Source organism: Pseudorasbora parva, chromosome 12 (genome assembly GCF_024679245.1).
Source record: "Pseudorasbora parva isolate DD20220531a chromosome 12, ASM2467924v1, whole genome shotgun sequence".
NCBI classification, from domain to species: domain Eukaryota; kingdom Metazoa; phylum Chordata; class Actinopteri; order Cypriniformes; family Gobionidae; genus Pseudorasbora; species Pseudorasbora parva.
The window spans coordinates 35,195,855-35,216,913 of NC_090183.1; the positions used below are offsets into that span (position 1 = coordinate 35,195,855).

Sequence of the window (21,059 nt, forward strand, 5' to 3'; positions counted from 1 at the left end):
GAATAAAAACATCATCAAAGCAGTCCATATGTGACATCAGTTGGTTAATTAGAATCTCTTGAAGCATCGAAAATACATTTCGGTCCAAAAATCACAACAACTATGACTTATTCAGCACTGTCTTCTCTTCCCTGTTTGCTTTCAAACCTCAAATAAAGATTCAAACGGTTATGAATCAGCTTATCGATTAATGATTCGGATGGAGTGTCAAAACTGCTGAAATCACATGACATTGGCGTTTGAATTGATTCACTGATTCATTACCGTTTGAATCTTTATTTGAGGATTAAAAAAAAAAAAAAGGGAAGAGAAGACAATGCTGAATAAAGTCGTAGTTTTTGTGATTTTTGGACCGAAATGTATTTTCAATGCTTCACGAGATTCTAATTAACCAACTGATGTCACATATGGACTACTTTGATGATGTTTTTTATTCCCTTTCTGGACATGAACAGTATTGTGCGTAGGCTACTTAGATAAGCTCTCGGACTAAATATAAAATATCTTAAACTGTGTTCAGCAGATGAACGGAGTCTTACGGGTGTGGAACGACAGGTGAGTAAATGACATAAATTACATTTTTGGGTAAACTAACCCTTTAAGAGCTAAGACGCGTCTTGTGGGGAGCGGCAGGCGTGCTCGTTGAGAAGCCACATCACTCTCCCCTCCTCATTTAAGCGCATTTCGCCGCTGCAGCCCTCCATCGCTATTCATAGAGGGGGGAAGCCCGACGACTCTCCGCTCTCCTCCATTCTGTCTGAAAGCTTGATGCCATGCCACCGGATTTTCTTCATTTATCAGTTGTTTGCGTTCACATGACAAGCGCACCGGGGTTATTTTAAGGGGAGGAGATCCCTTGGTCGCGACATTACAGGTAAGATTTAGTCTATTTGAACGGGTTCGCTCATCCGCCCTGATGTGATTAGCACTGATATCATTATGTTAGTCGTGTACGACACATTTGTTTGTTTCTGCTGCACTAGTGAGTAAATAGCCTACAATTAAATAAGCACTTTAATCGTTCGCATTAATTTCCTGGCGTTTGGATAATAATTTAAAACAAGGACTGGATTCGGATTACATGATAGATTGCTAATAGAATTATGGCTCTGCATTGCCTGGTGGAATCTACAGTGGATGATGTGACATATGGCGACAACAGCTAGGCCAAGGGGCTTCTCGGTTCCTCTCTGTATTTCTGTACAGATGGAATGGGCAGTGGAAATGATGAGTCCGCTGGTTATCATGGACCTTAATGGATATTGACTATTTGCCAAGGCTTTGTAATGATCTAAAGGCAACGGTGCATGCTGTCAGCTGTGGGGCCTATGTAAGATAGTTTACAGTAGGTTGGAAATCACCGAGCATTGGCCTGCTCCTGCTGTATAAACCACATCAACATCAGTAGAAAGAAAGTCGCAATCGTGGGTTTACACCATAGACTGTAAAACAATTTACACTCTACGGGGCTGCGCATGGTTTTATCTCCATGTGGTTATTTAACTGCGTTTAGCTGCGCGTCGCAATCTCTCTCTCTCTCTCTCTCTCTCTCTCTCTCTCTCTCTCTCTCTCTCTCTCTCTCTCTCTCTCTCTCTCTCTCTCTCTCTCTCTCTCTCTCTCTCTCGGGTTGCCTCCGAATATTTTAGAGTTTGTCTATCTGCCAATTTGGTATAGGCTAATTATCTTTGCTAAGGCGATTTGAAATGCAAAAAATATCCGGTCAAGCTTTTCATAAGCAGCCTTGGGAAGCCTGCCAGCGTGCCTTTTCCCACAGTTTTTCTCCTTATAGGAGCATAATATGGAATTCAATAATATCTGTCTTTATTAAGAATTGGTTTAACAAATGTGTAATTTTGTTTTGGATGTGTTAAAAAAACGGCTTTTATTTCTATACTAAATTTAGGCTACTGCAATTTTTGAAGTGGATTCCTCACCTAAAGTTTTTGAATGGGTTATTAACTCTATTCACCTAAACTGTTGCATGCGGTTAGGTGAGGTCATACTGTAACAATTTTTGGATTAGAAGTATCCTTATTAGGAAAATTAGCAGTGGAAATTAAATCATCCTTCTCTTTATACTATAATATGGTCTGGTAATATGTTTCTGTCACCCAACTTGAAAGAACGTCACTATACAAATCTTCATATTAGGCTACTATCCCTGTAACTGTTATTTCTAAATTTAAATTGGACTCACAGATCTCCTCACAGTGCACATTCTGTAATTTTAATCTTGAAACCACATTTGTTTTTTAAATGTTATTATGCAAAGGAGTTCTGGAATAAGACCTGTCATATTTTCTCAGCTTACAACAAACAATTTTTGAAATAATGAATACTGTTTTAATTTGGGACTCAGGGTCAAAGGAGATGGATGATAGGTTGAAACTGCAAACTCTCTGTGGCCAATTTCAATTTGTTCATCATCAAGAAAGTTCTTAAAACTGTAAATTAAAATTTGGTTTTATTATAAGAGTTACCTCATGATTTCCTGAAGATAATTTACTGTATTTTCAATTTTTATTGCTTACGACTATGGGGGTAAGCTTTTCATCAGTGGCTTAATTCATGCAGTATCGTATAAGGGGCATTATTGAAATACATTATTGAAAATATATTTTTGTTGTAATGATAAAAGACATTGAAACAATCTCTCTTGTTTTTAGAATGTCTCAGAATGTTACGTTCTTCTTATACTTTAAATTTGTATTATCTGTAAAGCATGCTGTGATAATGTTCAGGCCGTATAAGGAAAGAAGGTACTTGATCTACTTACTTGCCTCTGGGCTCCTGGCTCTCCTCTGTTGAACCACACCCTCCTTACCACGCATGTACATCTAATACTGTAGTATTAGATCATCTAATTTAGATGGTATTAGAACAATAGTGTTGGCTCAGATTCCAGATTTGGCCCACATCTGATACGCGTTAAATCCAAAGATGTGGCCCGGATCTGGACCACTATGTTGCTGTCTGGGATCACAAATCATCTCATTTAATTTAAACTCAGCTCACCTGAATGCTGAGCATTGCCATTACAGGAACTGTTGGATTATATTACCACTGCAAATTCTATAATAGGAGCTACTCATCTTAAGAAAACTGAGAAATGAGAACCCCCAGATAGACATTGTCTTTCTAGGCTTGTAAGCTTCTACTGATGAAAGTGTACCAATATCATTTCAAATAAAATCATAAATTAATTAACTAGTCAATTTAAAATCAAAAAGTAAATTTAATCATAATATATTTTTAAGATTATATATTATTCATATAATGAAGTAAAAACTATTTATTAAGGATGCTCCAACCAGGAGTTTTGCAGGCAATATGACTACCTTTTTCATATGAATACCTATTTCCTGTCAACATGATTGGCCCATATTAGTCTGCTGAGCCCCACCTCAGACACCGAGAGCGGATGATAGAGGCAATGAGTCAGGTTTGATGTATTAAATCCTGTAGCCACATTTTTATTTCTTTAGAGCATGACAGGTGATCTAAAGTTTTCAGTTTGACGTCTTCATGTTTTTCATGTCATCAAATTGAGATCGGTTTGGGAGATCAGCCAAAATTAGTGACTACTGATCGATCAGAGAATCCCTACTATTTATAAATCTTTTTTTCTTTTTTAAATGTTTCACTCTAAAAAAAAATCCTTCCGCTTGTATATGATTAGGAAAGTCTCTCAGTTCCCTGATTTTGGTAATGGTCACATTTAAATAGAGGTAAAACAAATAAAATATTTATATTCTTAGTGTTTAAGTGTTTTATTTAAATATACAAATTATTTATTCATTTTAATCAGAATTTTTTTTTGCCAAAGTTTTTGTCATTTATATTTTAAAGGGGTACTTCAGCGCTGGAAAGATGAATCTGTATTTGAACTGGGTCATTAATGAATGAAAAGACAGAAAATGTATTTTTGTCTCATGGGGATGAAAGACTACAATTCCCAGAATGCTTCGCTGCCCAGTGAGGCCATTCCCAAAGCCTCCGCTACTGGATTACAGACACTACAATTAAATACTGAACGTGTCTGTTCAATATAACGATCGAGTTGCTGCGTGAGTCTCACGGCACTAAGGCCCCGTTCACACTGCAGGCAAAAGTGGCCCAAATCTGATTTTTTTGGGGTCAAGTGACCAGGTCAGACTTCTTCAGAGGTAGTGTGAACACTCAAATCTAACCCAGATCTGATTTTTTCAAATCTGATTTAGACCACATACATATGTGGTCGTGAATCTGACCTAACTCAGATTAGGAGTTAGATTTAACATCATAATTGAGCTGATGAGAGCTGAGGTAATCGCGACCACACTCATGGCATACATTCACAACGCGTGTTCAGTCTGGTGTGTTTTCAGTTCATGTCTTTGGAAGCTTAACTTTCATAGAAATTAATTTGAGAAGTTAAAACACTTACATTGCTTAGCATCCGTTTAAATGAATGCCGGCCGCTGCGACCTGTGCTGTGAGTGAGATCTCCATCCCCCATGTGTGGGTTGAAAACGTGGAAATGGCTCCCTCTGCTGGCTGTAGTCTTTAGCCTCTGGCTAAACATTCCAAAGATGACGCAAATATCGTCAATTTGCATCACGGGAGGAATTTTTCCAGAAATAAAATTCACAAATCTCTCGTCTCAGGGGGATATGAGGGGGGGAAGGACAATCATTTGATTGTACTCCAGGGTTTCTACTGATACAAAGCCATATGCTAATCGCTGAAGTAACCCTTTAATTAATTATTAGCTTTCCCCCTGCAGTTATTTCATCGTAATGCAATGGTTAATGCATTTCATGATATTGATAACAAAGAATAAATATTCTTTCTCTTCGTTTTTTATACCAATATGGTGTTACGGGTGTGTAGTGCAAGCAGAGATGAGGAAATCCAGGACTTCCAAACAGACAGGCTTTATTTACATAAACGTTAGACAGAACACTAAACACCTCAACTTAACATGAGTCCGGACAAGGAGTGACTGAACCAGAGGAACTTAAATACACACACTGATGACAGACTAAACATGAGGCAAAGATGACACAGATGAGGATAAACTAAACACAGCTGAACAGGGGCCCATTCTTCGTAGGTCGCTAACTCAGTTAGCTGGATTTGAATGTTGACGATTTGGCTTGATCTCGGATTGTTTGGTTCTTCAACGCTCATCCTGGACTTGCTGTCATAGCAACAGGTCCTTAAGCTTAAACCTGCTCGGGAGCAGAGGCTTATTTCATGTCAACAGGATTAGATTGCATCTTGAGGTGATACTTAAAATCTGTCACAGCCTCTGCTACTTTATTACAAGAGTTCCTTACTGAACCAGGGGAAATAATAATTTAAAATAATAATAAATATAAAAGTTTATTTGAAAATAATATTTTAATGTTGTGTAAAATGTGCGTATAATACTATAGACACAGTCACTTAATTGACAGATTTATTTGTGAATTGTGATGGAATAATTATTTTATATTTGTATTGGAGGTTTACACACATTGTGCAGTTAATCTCCGTCGTGCATTAATGTGAGTGATGATGGATAATGTACTAACTTTAGTTAGTGTGTAATGTTGCTGTTAGAGCATAAATAATACCTGTAAAATTATAAAGCTCAAAGCTCAATGCCAAGCGAGATTTTTTATTTAACAGAAGTTCCCTTTCAAAGCCTACAGCGAACGGCCGGGTTGGACTACACCCCTGCACTTCCTGCAGGAATGACGTCACTAGAACCGTTTGTTGACTAACCCTCCGCCCACAAGAACACGCAAAATAGGGGGCGTGGTCTTGTTGCTCTCCCACGTGGAGAAGAGCGCGCATTTAGCGCATGCATCTCCCCGTTATGGTAAGAGGTGGGACCTTTCCGGGCAAAGTGCGCTAAGCTGCTGTCCAATCACAACATGGGAAGCGCTGGCCCAATCAAAACTTGTTACGTATTCCTGAAGGAGGGACTTCATAGAACAAGGAAATCATCAGGCCGTTTTTCAAGGGGGTAATCTAGCACTCGGAAAGCGCTCCACCCATAGGGCCCATTGCGTCATAACCAACACGACTTTGTCGCACAGTTGAGAAATTACCATATAGACAGGAGGAGACGCTCGCAGACAATCTTTTACTGTCTATGAGGCAGTCGGGGGGACGTGGAAACATAAAGTCCGATAAAGTCAAGGGAGAAGAATGGGGAGAAACCGATAGTGAGCCAAAAGCAACGGGCGAAAATATTTAAACAACGTGATTCAGATTTTACTTTCCACAACTACTAGAAGACCTACAGCTGTCAGACAGGAGGCTCACGTCACATCTACATCGTCAAGCTCAGTCTGAGCCTGCGCAGTTCGCTCAGCCATCAGGAAGTGAGTGCCTCGGATTGACCTCATTTTCCGCCATTGAAGTCTATGGGAACGCTCTGTCCATTTCTTTTACTGTCTATGCCATTTTTAGGACGGAGAAAACAGTGCTGTACAGATAAGTAAATTGTGTGAAAAATACTGTTTTTTTTACACGCGAAACATGAACTCATGTTCTATTGCACACTGTAAACATAATCAAAGCTTTGAAAACACGCGAAGAACAGGACCTTTAAGAAATTTTAATTAATACTGTCACAAAAAAAATCTGCTTCAAATTGAATTCAAAATGAAATTACAACATTTAAATAAAAATGCAAAGTGTGTACACATATTATAAAATCATGAATATAAATAATTCTATGAAAAAAAGTGAAAATTTAATTTAAATCTAACTTTTATGTTGGTTTGGTCATTTCCTTATAAAGGTCCAGAAATTTGTGTTTTTTCTTCTTTCTTTTTTTTCTTTGACAAGTTTTTTGCCAGGTGGCTTTTTTAATTATATGATGTCACTACGTTGTCTTGACGCCAGCCAATCGCTGCATTGCTGATCGTGGTTTAGAGTATCGATGCATCTGCCCTCTTTAGAGAACACAGGTACAAGCAGTGATCTCAGATATTTTAATCCAATACGCAAATTTTTGAAGGACCAAATTAGCCAGAGATCAGTTATCACGATTAAAAGATCTGGGATCTGTCTAATCATCTTAGATGTATTAAGCGAGGTACGAAGAACAGGCCCCAGGACTAAACTAACGCGGGTAACCAAACAGACAAGTGGAGGGAAACGTGACAGAGGAACATGTGACAAATTAAAACAGGAAGTGCAGGGAGCAAAACACAACAATAACAGACCATACATGTAACATATGGTACAATAATCCCATTTAATGTAATAAACAAGTTTGGTCAAAAGTACTCAAAAAGTAGTCTGAATACATTACATAAAATGTGTAATGTAGATTTAGCTAGGTGACCACTGAGTTTCCACAAAAAACAATAAGTTACAGTGCTTCAATGTAACCAAAATATTCCCATTTAGGCCCCACTTTATATTAGGTGGCCTTAAGTACTATGTACTTACATCAAAAATAAGTACAATGTACTTACTGTGTTCAAATTGTATTGCAAAGAAATTTTGGTGATATTGTGGTTGGATACGGGTAGAGTTAGGGACAGGTGTGGTGTGTGTGTAAGTTTAAGGGCAGGGATAGGTGTAAGGGAAGTGCCAACTGTGTAATTACAAATGTAACTACAGAAAGTAATTACAGACGTAATTACATGCAGGTATTTTTAAAATGTAAGTACAATGTAAAAACATGTATGTACACAATAAGTGCATTGTATCAAATGATTAATTAAAATGTTAGTACATAGTAGTTAAGGCCACCTAATATAAAGTGGGTCCCTTTAATTTCCATGTGATAAAGACTGACATTTGGACCTGTGCCTCATATAAAGTTTATTGCCTTTTGAAGATCTTTAATTGTATTGCCTTTTGAAGAAAATTGTGAATAAGTAAAAATTGTATGCACTACAACTGACATGACTAAGGACCTTTTCTTCCCCAGCAGATGGAGACAGCCCTCCATCAACCTCATCCACTACTGTCATTCACCTCAAGATTAAACCAATCCATACCATGGACCTTTAAGAGCAGTAATGGCAACTTGCAGTACCCCTCGCTCTGATTGGATAGAGTAAGTAGCTTTTGAAAATTACTTGCATCTCGTTCCGCTTTTTTCAGGGAACAGGGTTACAGTCAAGTAACCTGAACCGTTTCATATAAGGAAGCCTTAAAATTTCTTTATAATTGAATTTAATTACACCAAATGAAGTTTCAACACTATGTGTTTCTGTTTGTGTTGTAGCTTGTAGCATGCGTTCCCTACGTAAGACTGTGCTGTTAGCTCTGGTAGCATCAGTGGTTCTGGTTTTGGCTGTGCTACATTCCTGGCCCACACGGGTCTACAGCACTGTAGATGTCCGGTACAGACCAGGTCCTGGAGCTGATCGGCTACTGGAGGAGAGACTTCCTGAACCGGATCCCAGTGCTAGTACCATCCCTTACCGTGTGAGGGAGAGTGTGGCCAGGTTAGTTACGCTTCACACAAAAATCTTTTAAGTGAGACTAAGAATAGTCCCTTTTTCACTTCTAATTTTCTGAAATACATCATTAAAAAATGTGGGTTAAGATTTTTTGGACCCACTTTATATTAGGTGGCTACAATGTAATAACATTTGAATTAATTGTTTAATACAATGCACTTATTGTGTACATGCATGTTTTTACATTGTACTTACATTTTTAAAATTACCTGCATGTAATTACATCTGTAGTTAATTTCTGTAGTTAAAATTATAATTACAATGTTGACACGTACCTTAAACCTAACCCTACACTTAAACTTGCCCATACCACCACATTCTTGTCTCTAACTCTACCCGTATTCCACTTCATGTAACGAAGGTGCTGAGGCAGCATTAGAATCCATTTGCGGAAGTTAGAATGACAAAAGGACAGAAATGTTAGGCCAGGAAGAAGGTCAAAACCACAGTAGCAGACCAATCAGTGAACATACACAAGAGGAATCCAAAAGACAAAGAAGAGTAGGCAGGCAGATGGTCCAAACACAGTTATCAGTCCAAACCAGGCTTCCTAAGCAAACGTAAGTCAGGAAAGAGGCAGAATCGTACACAGGCATACAGTCTAATTCTTGGAAACGCTTGGTTTGGTTAAGGCTTGGCTCATCCTAAATACAGCTCAAACAGGAAATGAGAACAGGAAACCAACATCTGCTGGTGTGGCGTTACACTAGCCTGAGAAGCCAGACCCACATCAAGATGGTCTGGAAACTCACCATTGACAGGGCTCAATCCGAGGGGCGGGATAAACGGTTGTCTTTCAAACTCCCTCTGCACGCAATTGGATAGCGCTACAACCAACCAGAGCAACGAAGGTGAAGCAGAGCTAGTTGAAAGATTAAACTTTCGCCGTATCCCAAAACTCTGAACACATCTTCCCTTCTTAAGAATCACTTCAGTGCCGTCCTTAGTAGTTTTCTCAGAGAAAAGCTTAACTCCAAGTCTTCCAGAGTCATGGTCAAAGCTGATTCGAAAGACCGCCGTTCGCCAGCTTCTGTGTTTACTAGTAGCATGCAAGCACAACTCTCCCGTCATTATGTTAAGCCCCACCCATCGACTCTATACACGATGTGATTGGCCCGACCAGAATTTGGCGTTTACAGCTCAGAATTGTATTGAGAGTTGCTAGACGACCCTCGCGGGCAGATTAGATTTGCTGCCGCTAGGGTGCGTCTAGATTTCTAGGCTAGCGTTACACCTCAACATTAGCAAAAGTGTTTTGCAATACAATATGAACACAAGTACACTGCACTTATTTTTTATGTAAATACATCGTAGTTAAGGTCACCTAATATAAAGTGGGACAGATTTTCTTTAAAGCCGCACTTGGCTACTTTTGCTCTCGGGGTCCCCCTACAGTTTGGAAAATATAATGTCCTCAACTACTGTCGTAAGATCTGTCATCCTACAACAGGGGATGCCATCGCGGATGCATTTGTTGACATGACAACCCTGATAGCCCTGAACTAGTGATGCGCGGGTCGTCTCATAACCCGCGGACCCCGTATGTCTATTTAATGGTCGGGGGTGCGCGGCGGGCTGTTAAAATATATACAGTGGTGCGGTGCGGGCCAAATAACTTCATAAAAGTGGCGCCGCGGGTTGGTGCAGCACTAACAGTTGAACACTGCAGGAGGAGTTCAGAGTTCTTCTGGCGTCGCGTGTGAAATGTCTTCATCCCAGGTAACGTTACAGTCAGTGGCATGTTTCAGCATGTCATATGAATATAATTTCATGGGTTTTATTTTTTTCAAACGCCAAATAATCACGATGCTCACATTTACAAGCCAGCGTCATTATAGTAGTCTATTGGTTACCGTTTTACAGAATCTATATGATACTTCAGTTCAATGTTTGAGTGGTAGCTCACCGTAACAAGCATGACAGCATCAGTCGGGCATGCCTCCTTCAGCTCACGCCGACGAGCAAACGCTGGTCACATGTTGATCCTCGTCCTGCCTTTAATCCCATCACTTTTTCGTTTCCTCTTATTGCTTTCCTCCAACAAAACCTTTTCTTTCTTATTTGTCTGTGCTGCTTCGGACATGACTATATTATCCGACGAACAAAGTTGGGCTCTCACGTCCGAATGTAAGGAAGTGTGTGTGTTGGTGGAAGTGACGTATATGCCGTAAAGCAGTCGAATTTTGTAGTTCTTTTTTTTCTCGGGTTACTACCCGAAACCAGAAGTTTAAAAGTACGATTAAAAACGATACAGACCCCATCAGGCTATAGCAGACGTGTCATTCAACCTATTGTAAGTCGATTTATCATCACAAGAGTCTTAAAAAATATATTATGAAGGTTGAAAAGTTACCTAGTGCTGCTTTAATGCTTAATTTTGTTCATATGCTCACCAGGGCTGCATAAATTTGATAAAAATGTAAAACTTTAAAATATTGTAAAACTTTAATATTGTGAAATAATACTACAATTTAAAATAAAAAGTTTTCTTTTTTAATATATTTTAAATTATATGTGAATATTATTATTAATATTTTTTCCTGGAATGCCAAAGCTGAATTCTTAGTAGCCATAACTGTATTAATCTGTTTTCAGTGTCACATAATCTTTCAATAATCTTAATAATTTTTAAATATCTTATTATTTTTGTGGAAACCGTGATCATTTTTTTCAAAATGTTTTTATAAATACAAAGTTAAATAACGGAAATCTACTAGAAAACGGAAAGTAATACTTCTCCTCTTCCGTAAAGGCTTTTGGCTCGCAACGGGTGTGTTTGTGAAGGAGAGAGCCGAGGGATCAACCTGCCCTTTGCTCAGCTATTGTTCCCTAGAGTGTCTGCACATCCCCTGCACACTGCCTTCCAGGCCTCCCAGCTCCACGAGATGAAGAAACGGCGAGCCAAAGAGTATCAAAGCTTCCAAATGAGGTGCATTTAATCATTTTATGTCAGTGAACGTGTTTGGTTTATAAATCCATATATTATCAAATAGAATTTCTGAACTTGGGACATTTTTAAGGCAAGAGTTTTTAAAGTTTTGATAAATAAATGTATACATTTCTATATACGTTTGTGTATAATTCCTAATTGATAGATATACTGTTATGTTTTTTCTTTTCATATTTTGAATTAGATTTTATTTTTTATATTTTATGGTTTATTTTTTAATTTAATTTGTAATTTAGTTTAAAAAAAAGTGTTTTTATTCCATGTTTTTTTTTTAATACTGTAAAGCAGGGTGCTTCAGAATTTTTTTTTCTTTTTCTGAGCAACATAGAAGTTTATAAAAAAAATACCAAAAGCAAATCTAGGCAGAAACAAGAGTAAATCCAGACACAAAAAAGAACTGAAAACAACGCACAGGATACAAACACAATGCACAGCACCAGACACTGAATGAGAAGAGGCAAACAAGAAGCAGCAGGTGTGAGTAATCAAGCACTTGGCAACAAACAAGAAGCATTAACACAGGACATTAATGGTGCGTTCAAGTCATGTCGTACAGATCATATTTACGAGTTGAACGCACATGAATGATACCGCGAGGTCATAAATAACAGTGGGAAGTTCGGGATTTTCTTTAAGCTCCGATCTGTACGAGTTGGGGGCGTGTCAGTGAGAAACATTGCAGAATCAATGGTTGCAACGGGTATTTGTCATTTACAACAAAGTAAGCTAGCATTGTAATAGAACTATTAGTCTAATATATAATGATACAGTTTACAGTGTCTTCATAGATTATTTAAAAACGTTATTATTTAAAAGATTAAAACTCGCCTGATATACAATCTTTTTTTCTAATTTTCTATAAGCAGAGTTTACAAACCTTTGTGTGTTTACCTGAGATTCATTAAAAGAAGGTACACTGCCATCTTGCTTTGAGCTAGGGACAGGCTCCAGAAGGGAGCAGAATCTCATTGAGCCCCATGTTAAAATTCCCAACTTTACAGCAGAAAAAAAACATGTTTACAGCCTGGTACAAATTGTAGTTTTGGTCTATACAGCTAATTTTGCCCTTCATGACAACTCTGAGGGAGGTGAATTTTTTTATAACTCATTTGTTTACATTATATAAAGCCTTAAAGTTCTGCATAATTAAGGGCGTGGTTACTTTGAGTGACAAGTGGATAGCCATTTATCCGCCGACTATAGTCATTGCGTCACCTAAGCTCTACCCAGAGCCTCTTTGCCCATTTTCTGTTTTCCGGGAGTGACACGCGATGATGCGCGGCCAGCTCGTTATCGGAATCCTATGGGTGACATCACGGACACTACGTCCATATTTTTTTACAGTCTATGTTCTCACCTCGTAAATATGAACATCCCAGGGGGAATTGAACGCACCATAACAGTGGGAACAGAAAATACACTTCAAAATAAAAGTCCAAATAACAAAAACAAGAAACACAAAACCAGGTAACATGTAACAAATATGTCTAAATAGTATTTATTAAGTGTTAGTTTTTTTTTGTTGTTATTTTTTATTAGTTTTAGTTATTTTAATACTTCAGCTTAAACTAACCAAACATTTGAATTTTTGCCCTGACAAGTTTATTTCTGTTAATGTTTTTTTATTTTTTTATTTTTTTTATTTCAAGTAATAAAAGTTTTGTTACTTTTTTTAGTTTAAGTTAATGATAATAGCTCTTTTGTGTATAGGTTGCAGACCCCTGCTGATCTGCTGATTGTAGCTGAAGCTAACAACCCCCTGCAGTACCCAACACAGGGTGTGGAGGTTCGGCCACTTAAAACTATCCTTATACCAGGTAATACTCTTTTTGTGTCTAGTTAGATGAATATTGCAATATGACTGACGAGATGTGATGAGACTATTGCAAGGCATTTATATTAATACATTTTTAATCTAATGTAATGAATACTAACACCAACATTTAAAGGGACAATTCACCCAAGAATTAAATTATGCGATCTGAATAAGAAAATAGCTTGATATTTTGCAGTCTGATATACAGTATGTCTGTGCAGAATAATAACATGATGCTCATGATTTTATGGTCTGAAAAGAGAAAATCATTAGATTACTGAATTAACTGTGTCTGTAATAGAGGGTAGTTTAATGGATTTTCAATTTGTTTGGACGGTAACAGTACATGGCTTTAATGTGTTTCAGGTTTGGCCTTAAAAGAGCTGCCCAGAGACTTCTATACTGTAAGTGAAATGAATCATATGTGTCTGTTTCCTGTGCCCATGTGTTGCGGATGCTTCCTGAACATTGTTTTATGTCCTTCTCTGTAGCTGAACTTTTCAGCATCTCTGGGCACGTTTAATGTGGCAGCAGAGGTGGAGGGGGTAAAGGTCAGGGGTGATGGCGAGATGCACATGACCTTGAGCAGTGGCCTTTTGTCCAGTCTGAATCGACAGCTCCAGTTTATCACGTATACTAACACTCTGTTCCATCCCAGCACAGCTGACACAGGTATGCAGCTTCTGGGTAGTTGCTCTAAAAATAAAAATACATCCTAACCCTAAACTCAGGACTGGATAATCTTTGTTTCATATGTAGTTTTTCTATGCTTATGATTCAGTGCAGTTAGACACAGAAGGACATCAGGCTCTTTTCACCATCAAGATTCGTCATGGAGTAACACCCAAACTCTACAACACCGGCTCTGATGCAGATAAAGGTGAATACATCAGTGTTGTTAGTGTTTTTTAAAACTAAAACCTGTGCAGATATACTTTGAGATGCAAAATCAGACTTAGGTTTAAAAATCGCTTTAGGTTTACTTGCATATTTTGCATGACCATTTACAAGATGCATAATCTGAAGATTTGTTCTATAATGGAGTCATCAGAGACTTTAAATTACATTATGCATTAAATGAATCAAAAGTGCCAGTAAACACTTTTACATGTTACAATGAATTAATTTAATTAATTTAATTTAATTACATTTTCTATATATTAAAGGGGTGGTTGTATGCGATTTCACTTTTTTAACTTTAGTTAGTGTGTAATGTTGCTGCTTGAGCATACACAGTATCTGCAAAGTTACAGCGCTGAAAGTTCAATGCAAACGGTGATAATGTCTTTTATAGTTATGGCAGTTTATTGCCTACAAAAATGTCCGGTTTGGACTACAACGAGCTTCTTCCTGGGTTGGTGACATCATAAACCCTTGAAATTAACATAATACTGCCCCAGATGTGACGTCTGCCCGTAATGGTAAGGGGCGTGGCGTTTCCGGACAACCTGTGCTTGGCACTTCAGCCAATAAAAATACATGAAACTACATTTGGCCATCTAACCAATCTAAGACCATTGCGTTTTTCGGAGGGGTGGGCTTCACAGAAGCAGGAAGCAAACGAGCTGTTCAAAGGACAGGGGAGACAGCGGTGTAGAATAAAGGTCAAATATATGAAAAAATATGCCGTTTAAAAAAAAGAAAATAATTTTTAAGACATGTTATACTGCACCCCATAACACAACCAAGCCTAGAAAAAAAACACGGAACCACCCCTTTAATATTTTCTTTATAATAATAAGAAATGTTTCTTGATGTTTGTTAAGGATCATTTGACTGAAGTGTGCTGTCACAAGAATAATTTATATTTAAAAGTATATTAAAAACCATTATTAGAGGTGTCATTAGATGTACACTTGATTCACTTGTTTCATTCTGTGGTTTTAGTGTTATTGGTTAAGTAATCAAATCTCTCACATTTACTTTTCCCTGTTCAAAGAGTACAACATCAGCGCTCTTGTGACCATAGCAACCAAAACCTTCCTGCGCTATGACAAGCTCCAGGATTTAATTGACAGCATACGACGGTACTATCCAACTGTTACAATAGTGATAGCAGACGACAGTGAACATCCGAAAACTGTGTCAGGCCCAAATATTGAACATTACATCATGCCCTTTGGAAAGGTAGGTCACTTCCTTTTTATGCCAATTTATATATCACTCTAAATAACAGTGGGTTATTTGACACAAACACTGGGGTCAGACTGTTGGTGACGAGGCTGGGTTGATTTTGTGTTGATAATCATTCGTAATCAGTCACCCAGTGGTGCTGAGTTGGGAATGGAGATCATGTTCAAACAAACGTTTTTCTGTGTGCCGATACCACTTCGGCCATTCTGGGGTGTGTCGCTCATGCAATATGTGGAAAATAGAAGAAAACGAATTAAAGCAGATAGAAGAAAGAACTTTGAACTTGCCTGCTGAAAGGAGCATGTTCTTTTTTTAGTTTTTTTTTTCTCACATTCAAATCACTCAAGACTCAAGAATGGTGCTGAGGAGTGATTTAAACCGAAAGAAAAATCCTGTAGATTCACTATAATAAATAGTTTATTACCGACTTGTAGTGTATTACAGGTTTTCAGTTTTCAGTTTCTTAGCTGTACTTAGCCTATTGTTTTTGTCTGTTTATGTCTGTGTGTTTATTAGTGGGACTTTTTTTTTTTTTTTTTTTTTTTACAAAATAACATCATTCTTAAATGTATGTTATTCAATATTAAACTTTTAAACTGCAATTTAATTTATCTGTATAAGCTGTATAACTTGATATTCTTTTCTGCACCTTTCTCACTGACAAACACTATTTATGTCGATTTTTGGATGTTCTTGCTAATCAATAATAGTTCCCTTTTTGATTGCTGGGTTCATCCATTTTTGATCCAACGCTGAGTTGCCAAAATGACCAAAATTGGTTTGTTTTAACCCAGTTTTTACTTATTTGTTTTTTATGACCCATTCCTGCCTGTTTTTGCATGCAGTATGATGGATGGGATCTGATATGTATGTCTATGTCTCAGGGCTGGTTTGCTGGTCGTAATCTGGCCGTGTCACAGGTCACAACCAAGTATGTGCTGTGGGTGGATGATGACTTTATCTTCACTGCCAACACAAAGCTAGAGAAGCTGGTTGATGTGCTGGAAAAAACCACACTTGACCTGGTGAGAAAATGTTCAAATACGTACGTATGTAGCATGATATATACTATATAAAAAAGAGAGGGTTGTGTATATATATATATATATGTCTTCAATTCAATTTCTGTATATGTCCTACCTGTTAGAGTAAATATTTTAAAAAAATAGATAAATATTTGTTTCTGCATTATTTTGGAGATTAAATGTAAAGTTATTACAATGTAAAAATATATTTAAAATGTTAATGTAAAACTTTAAATTTTAATATATATATATATATATATATAGGATATTTAAAAAGAAACAATACTTTACACTTATGACCTAGTCTTATATAGGGAAGAGACATTGCATGTGTTGAGTGGCTCAGGTGCACATCAATGGCTTAAAAACCCCTTGAGGACCTTTTCCATAGCACAGGAAGCCAATAGTTTCTTCAGGTCCCTCTTGTGGTGAGGAACTTATACCTCTGGAACTGGCAGAGTCCCCAGTTAAACCTTTAATCAAGAAGGCACATCCCACCTCATAATATCCACAGCAACAGCCTCTGCTAATGATTCAGTCTCTGCTAATTAAAATGGGTAGTGGAGTTATACATCATGTTGTTCTTTTCTTTAACTGTTTTTAGAGAAAACAAACTCTCTGTGCCATTGTAAAAATGAGAAATGAGGAACCCTGTATCTTTTTTTTTATTTCACTCCATATACAGTGGCACCAAGACATAATTGGACATTAATGTAAGTGAAACTCAAAGTTTATGAATGTCATTGCATTATAGAACAAAATATCACATTAAAAATATCACGTTATTTCAAAGATCTGTATACTGCTACAGCAAAACAACCAAACCCTACCAAGACATTGACAAGCAAATAAATATAACAAACAATAGGATAAAAATGTATAAAGAATATAATTGACTCCAGGCCATTGTATTATGTATTATGTATTTGTATTAAAAAAATAAAAAAGTAATGCACACCTTAGGCTTCACGTTGGGGCCACATTATTATCTTGGTTGAGCATTAGAGGGAGTTTTTATCTTAAAAGGAGTAGGAGTAGACACACTTCTTATAACCTCACTGTTGTGTTTTCATCTCAAAGAGCTGGTCAAGATGGCTGTACTAAAAGTATTGCTTAGTGGAATTTCCCTCTGAGAATGGGGTTTTGAAAAAAATTAATTCTGACAATTCCTATTTTTTATACACTGAGCTAAACAGGCTTTGTGAAACCTTCCTACCCGCTTGAGTCTGGCAGTAATTGCTGGAATTCAAACAAAGGAGACAATTGTCCATGCCTGTAACGTTCAGAATGGTTCAAATATTTCCAAAAGGAAGATATTTTTGGAACTTTGCATGTTTGTTTGAATTTTGTTACATTTGGAGTACTCCGATGCCTATAAAGGTAGATTTTTGAATGGTAAAGATATTTGTAGAGTCAATATAAAGTCATCAATGTGACCTTTCCAGTGAATGAGTCCTCTGTGTGCACAACCACACAGCTGGAGACCTTGGATAAGGAGACAACTTTTATAAAGAGAAAGAGACCAAAATAGATAAAAGGGATAGTTTACCCAAAAATGTACTATTAAATATTATGCAGTTATAAATTATGCAACGGCTGGAGTTAAAAATCTTCATTTGTGTTCTACTAAAGAAAGTCCACTATGTTGGATGCCCTGGGGGGGTAAGCAGATAAATGTCAGAATTTCATTTTTGGGTGAACTATCCCTTCTTTAACTGTGGTGTTTTAAAAAAAAAAAATGATGAAGAGATCCTGTACTAAAGAGTGTCCTCCACTTCGATTTATCTTCTCTGCATTGTTCTTAGTGTTTGGCTGCTGTGTGTGTTTAGGTTGGAGGAGCAGTGCGTGAAGCTACAGGCTACACTGCCACCTACAGGCAGACAATCTCAATTGAGGCTGGAGAGGAAGACGGGGACTGTCTGCACATGCGGCGAGGCTTCCATCATATCATCCAGGGGTTTCCTCACTGCGTGGTCACTGATGGAGTCATCAATTTCTTTCTTGCCAGGACAGATAAAGTGCAGCAGGTTGGCTTTGACCCCCGGCTAGCCCGTGTTGCTCATCTAGGTGAGTTTTCAGTGGAGTGTGTGAAGCTATTACAGTCCACTTCGGCCCTGCACCTGTATACAGTACCTGTCACTGAGTCCAAAGTAAAGGAACTTGTAGAAGGGTTTCACTTGAGCCCATGGCATCCCTCAGTCAGTGCAATGTGCATCGGTGCAGTGAATGGGACCCATGTGGAAATCAGGCAGCCAATCATAGCGTAGTTTTGCGTTCTCATGTGGACAGATTTTTTTTTTAAAACCGTGCTTGTGTGGACGCAATTGTTTTTTAAAACGGAGGAGGAAAAACTCCGGTAATAAAAATACCCGGGTACGTGTGGACTAGGCCTTACTCAAACTATGCAAAAAGTCATGATGCCCATCCACAGAAATATATGAAAAATGATTTCTTCTTGTTTATCAAGATGAAATGATAAAAAAAAAAATTCGGGGGAAAAAACAGCAACGAGGACAACCATAACTTAATGGATATTAATAATGAAGGGTGGACACTTGTATTTATTCATGTCTTACACACATAAATAACCTGTAAAAGTAAACCTTAATGTAAAGTGAACCATTTAAAAAAAAAATCACAAATTTTGCTACATCAGGAAAGTCAGGAATTGAATTTATGCAGTTATAATGCTTATTAATGATTTATAATGCATTTGTAAAGGGAACTTTAATGCAAAATGTGTTAAAGTATAATGTGTTTACTGTATTTTTGATATATCATATAAATGCAGTCTTGATGAGCTTGATGAACTTTTTTCTAAAACATTTAAAACAACTTACTGACCCAAAACTTTTGAATGGTAGTGTGCGTTTATATAATCCCTCATTTTGTTTCAAACATATATGAGTTTTTGCAATATTAAAGAGACAGCAATTGTCATAATTATTGTAGACTGAAGAAATTACAGTCACAAAGACTGTAAAAGGACACAAAAAAACACAATGAGTCACAGATACTAAACTAATTGTTCTTATTTCCATATTTTGTTTTACAGAGTTTTTTATCGATGGGCTCGGTTCCCTGCATGTTGGGTCGTGTGATGATGTCATTGTGAACCACGCCACTAAGATCAAGCTCCCGTGGGGCCAGTCGGAAAGTGACAAAACTTACGCAAAGTTCCGTTACCCCCCTGCTTCATCTGATGCGACACACACCAAAAATGGCCTCTTGTACTTCAAAAACCGCTTTCAGTGTCTAACACACAACTGAACCCACTCTGACAATGCCTTCTTCCCTTCTCTCGTCCTCCCTCAAATGAACACTCTCTCCCTGAGTAGCTAAAGAGGCCTGTGAAGACACTGGAGGTGTGCTGTGTATACTGTATATGGACCCATGTGAGTAAGTGTCCTAATGTGTGTGAACATGACTGGCGGATGAGATGTGCAGTGATGGATGATTAACATTTTTTTGATACCTGAAGATGTCGTATTTTTGTGTCGCCTTTCTTTAGCTTTATTTTTGTTCAGAAGAATTCTTTAGATACAGATCAAACCATTCCATAAATGATGCACAGCCATCAGCCAATCATGTTTCAGTATCACATTTAAAGGGATAGTTGGCCCAAAAATGAAACTTCTGTCATTATTTACTGTTGTTTCAAACACACTTCCAAGCCCCAAAATGACATGGGAGCAAGTAAACTATGACAGAATATTTCTTTTTGAAAGAACTAGAAACTCAAGAACGAAGAGAAAACTGTGGAGGTAAACATTTCCAACCATGACTTTTAGAATTTTTCAATCCAGTTAAAGGGAAACACTTTCTCTGGGACATTCGCATGGAATGTCACATCATCTCCCTGTCTGGCATTAATTGTGTGTGTACCTGTGTGTCTGTCTGTGTTTTATTGAGGGTCGTCTCTCTGTACGTTTGCACTAAAACAAATGGACTTCAATTGGAGAGACCAGACCCTCAGCATCATGAAAGAAGGAACAGACTCAACATCATTAGCAAGCTAAAACCACAGACAATCCAACATATCACTCTCATGATCTCTCTCTCCCTCTCACATACACATTCCGACAGATTTCTAAGTGAGAGATAGATAGGTGATTCATTGTGTATCAGTAAAACCTGAATTTGATATTTTTCTGTTCTGAAGAGTGACTGTGCCAAAGGCTAAATCACTGTCTTGGTATAGCTTATTTATTTTTTCTACGTATTTATTTACTTGATTCTGGGGTCTTTTGTCTTTTGCCACATGTGAAGCAGCAATGTGAAGTCCAATGGCATTTTTTTGTATGTATGTATTTAGCAATCACCCATCATGAGCATATAGCCCAAAGGCATGCAAAGCCAGTTAACTGGGGGGAAATCTCCAGTCAGATGCTTTTGCTATGCAGAATGGCATTAGACAACTAACCTTACTAAAACCAAAAAAGCTATTTTAATAGACTGTTCAGAGTAAATAGCACAAATGTGCAAATACTGAAGAAGTCGCTATAAAATAAAACTTTTTAGGTGATATCAGACTACAGTAGTCAAATTTGGACACAGTTCATTCTTTATTATTATTATTTTCCACATTTTGTAATAAGTGTGATAAAAACATCGATTGAACACTCAGAAAAATAATCAAAAATACATATTATATTTTAGCTTCTCTAAGTAGCCAA

At 37.5% G+C, this 21,059-nt stretch overlaps 1 protein-coding gene across 3 annotated transcripts; it reads left to right on the forward strand.

Moving 5' to 3' along the window:
- Positions 1-533: 533 nt before the first annotated feature.
- On the forward strand, positions 534-20,973 carry b4galnt1b (beta-1,4-N-acetyl-galactosaminyl transferase 1b). 3 transcript variants are annotated; one of them, XM_067460008.1, is made up of 12 exons: positions 534-555; positions 7,925-8,050; positions 8,222-8,444; positions 11,212-11,388; positions 13,120-13,226; positions 13,592-13,629; positions 13,717-13,897; positions 14,007-14,105; positions 15,165-15,352; positions 16,243-16,383; positions 18,213-18,450; positions 19,439-20,973. In XM_067460008.1, exons 3-12 carry the CDS (start codon positions 8,230-8,232, stop codon positions 19,651-19,653), a joined length of 1,599 nt encoding a protein of 532 aa, XP_067316109.1. In that variant the 5' UTR covers positions 534-555; positions 7,925-8,050; positions 8,222-8,229; the 3' UTR covers positions 19,654-20,973. The 3 variants fall into 3 exon arrangements, with proteins under 3 accessions (XP_067316109.1, XP_067316106.1, XP_067316107.1); XM_067460005.1 differs by lacking the exon at positions 534-555 and adding an exon at positions 625-874 and having other exon boundaries at positions 7,922-8,050; XM_067460006.1 differs by lacking the exon at positions 534-555 and adding an exon at positions 625-874.
- Positions 20,974-21,059: the final 86 nt, after the last annotated feature.

Excerpts from the sequence above, each read along its gene's own strand:
- b4galnt1b (XM_067460008.1), top strand. The coding sequence starts at position 8,230 with ATGCGTTCCCTACGTAAGACTGTGCTGTTAGCTCTGGTAGCATCAGTG. Across the intron at positions 8,445-11,211 it reads GTGAGGGAGAGTGTGGCCAG|GCTTTTGGCTCGCAACGGGT; the intron begins GTTAGTTACGCT and ends TCTTCCGTAAAG. Across the intron at positions 11,389-13,119 it reads TATCAAAGCTTCCAAATGAG|GTTGCAGACCCCTGCTGATC; the intron begins GTGCATTTAATC and ends TTTTGTGTATAG.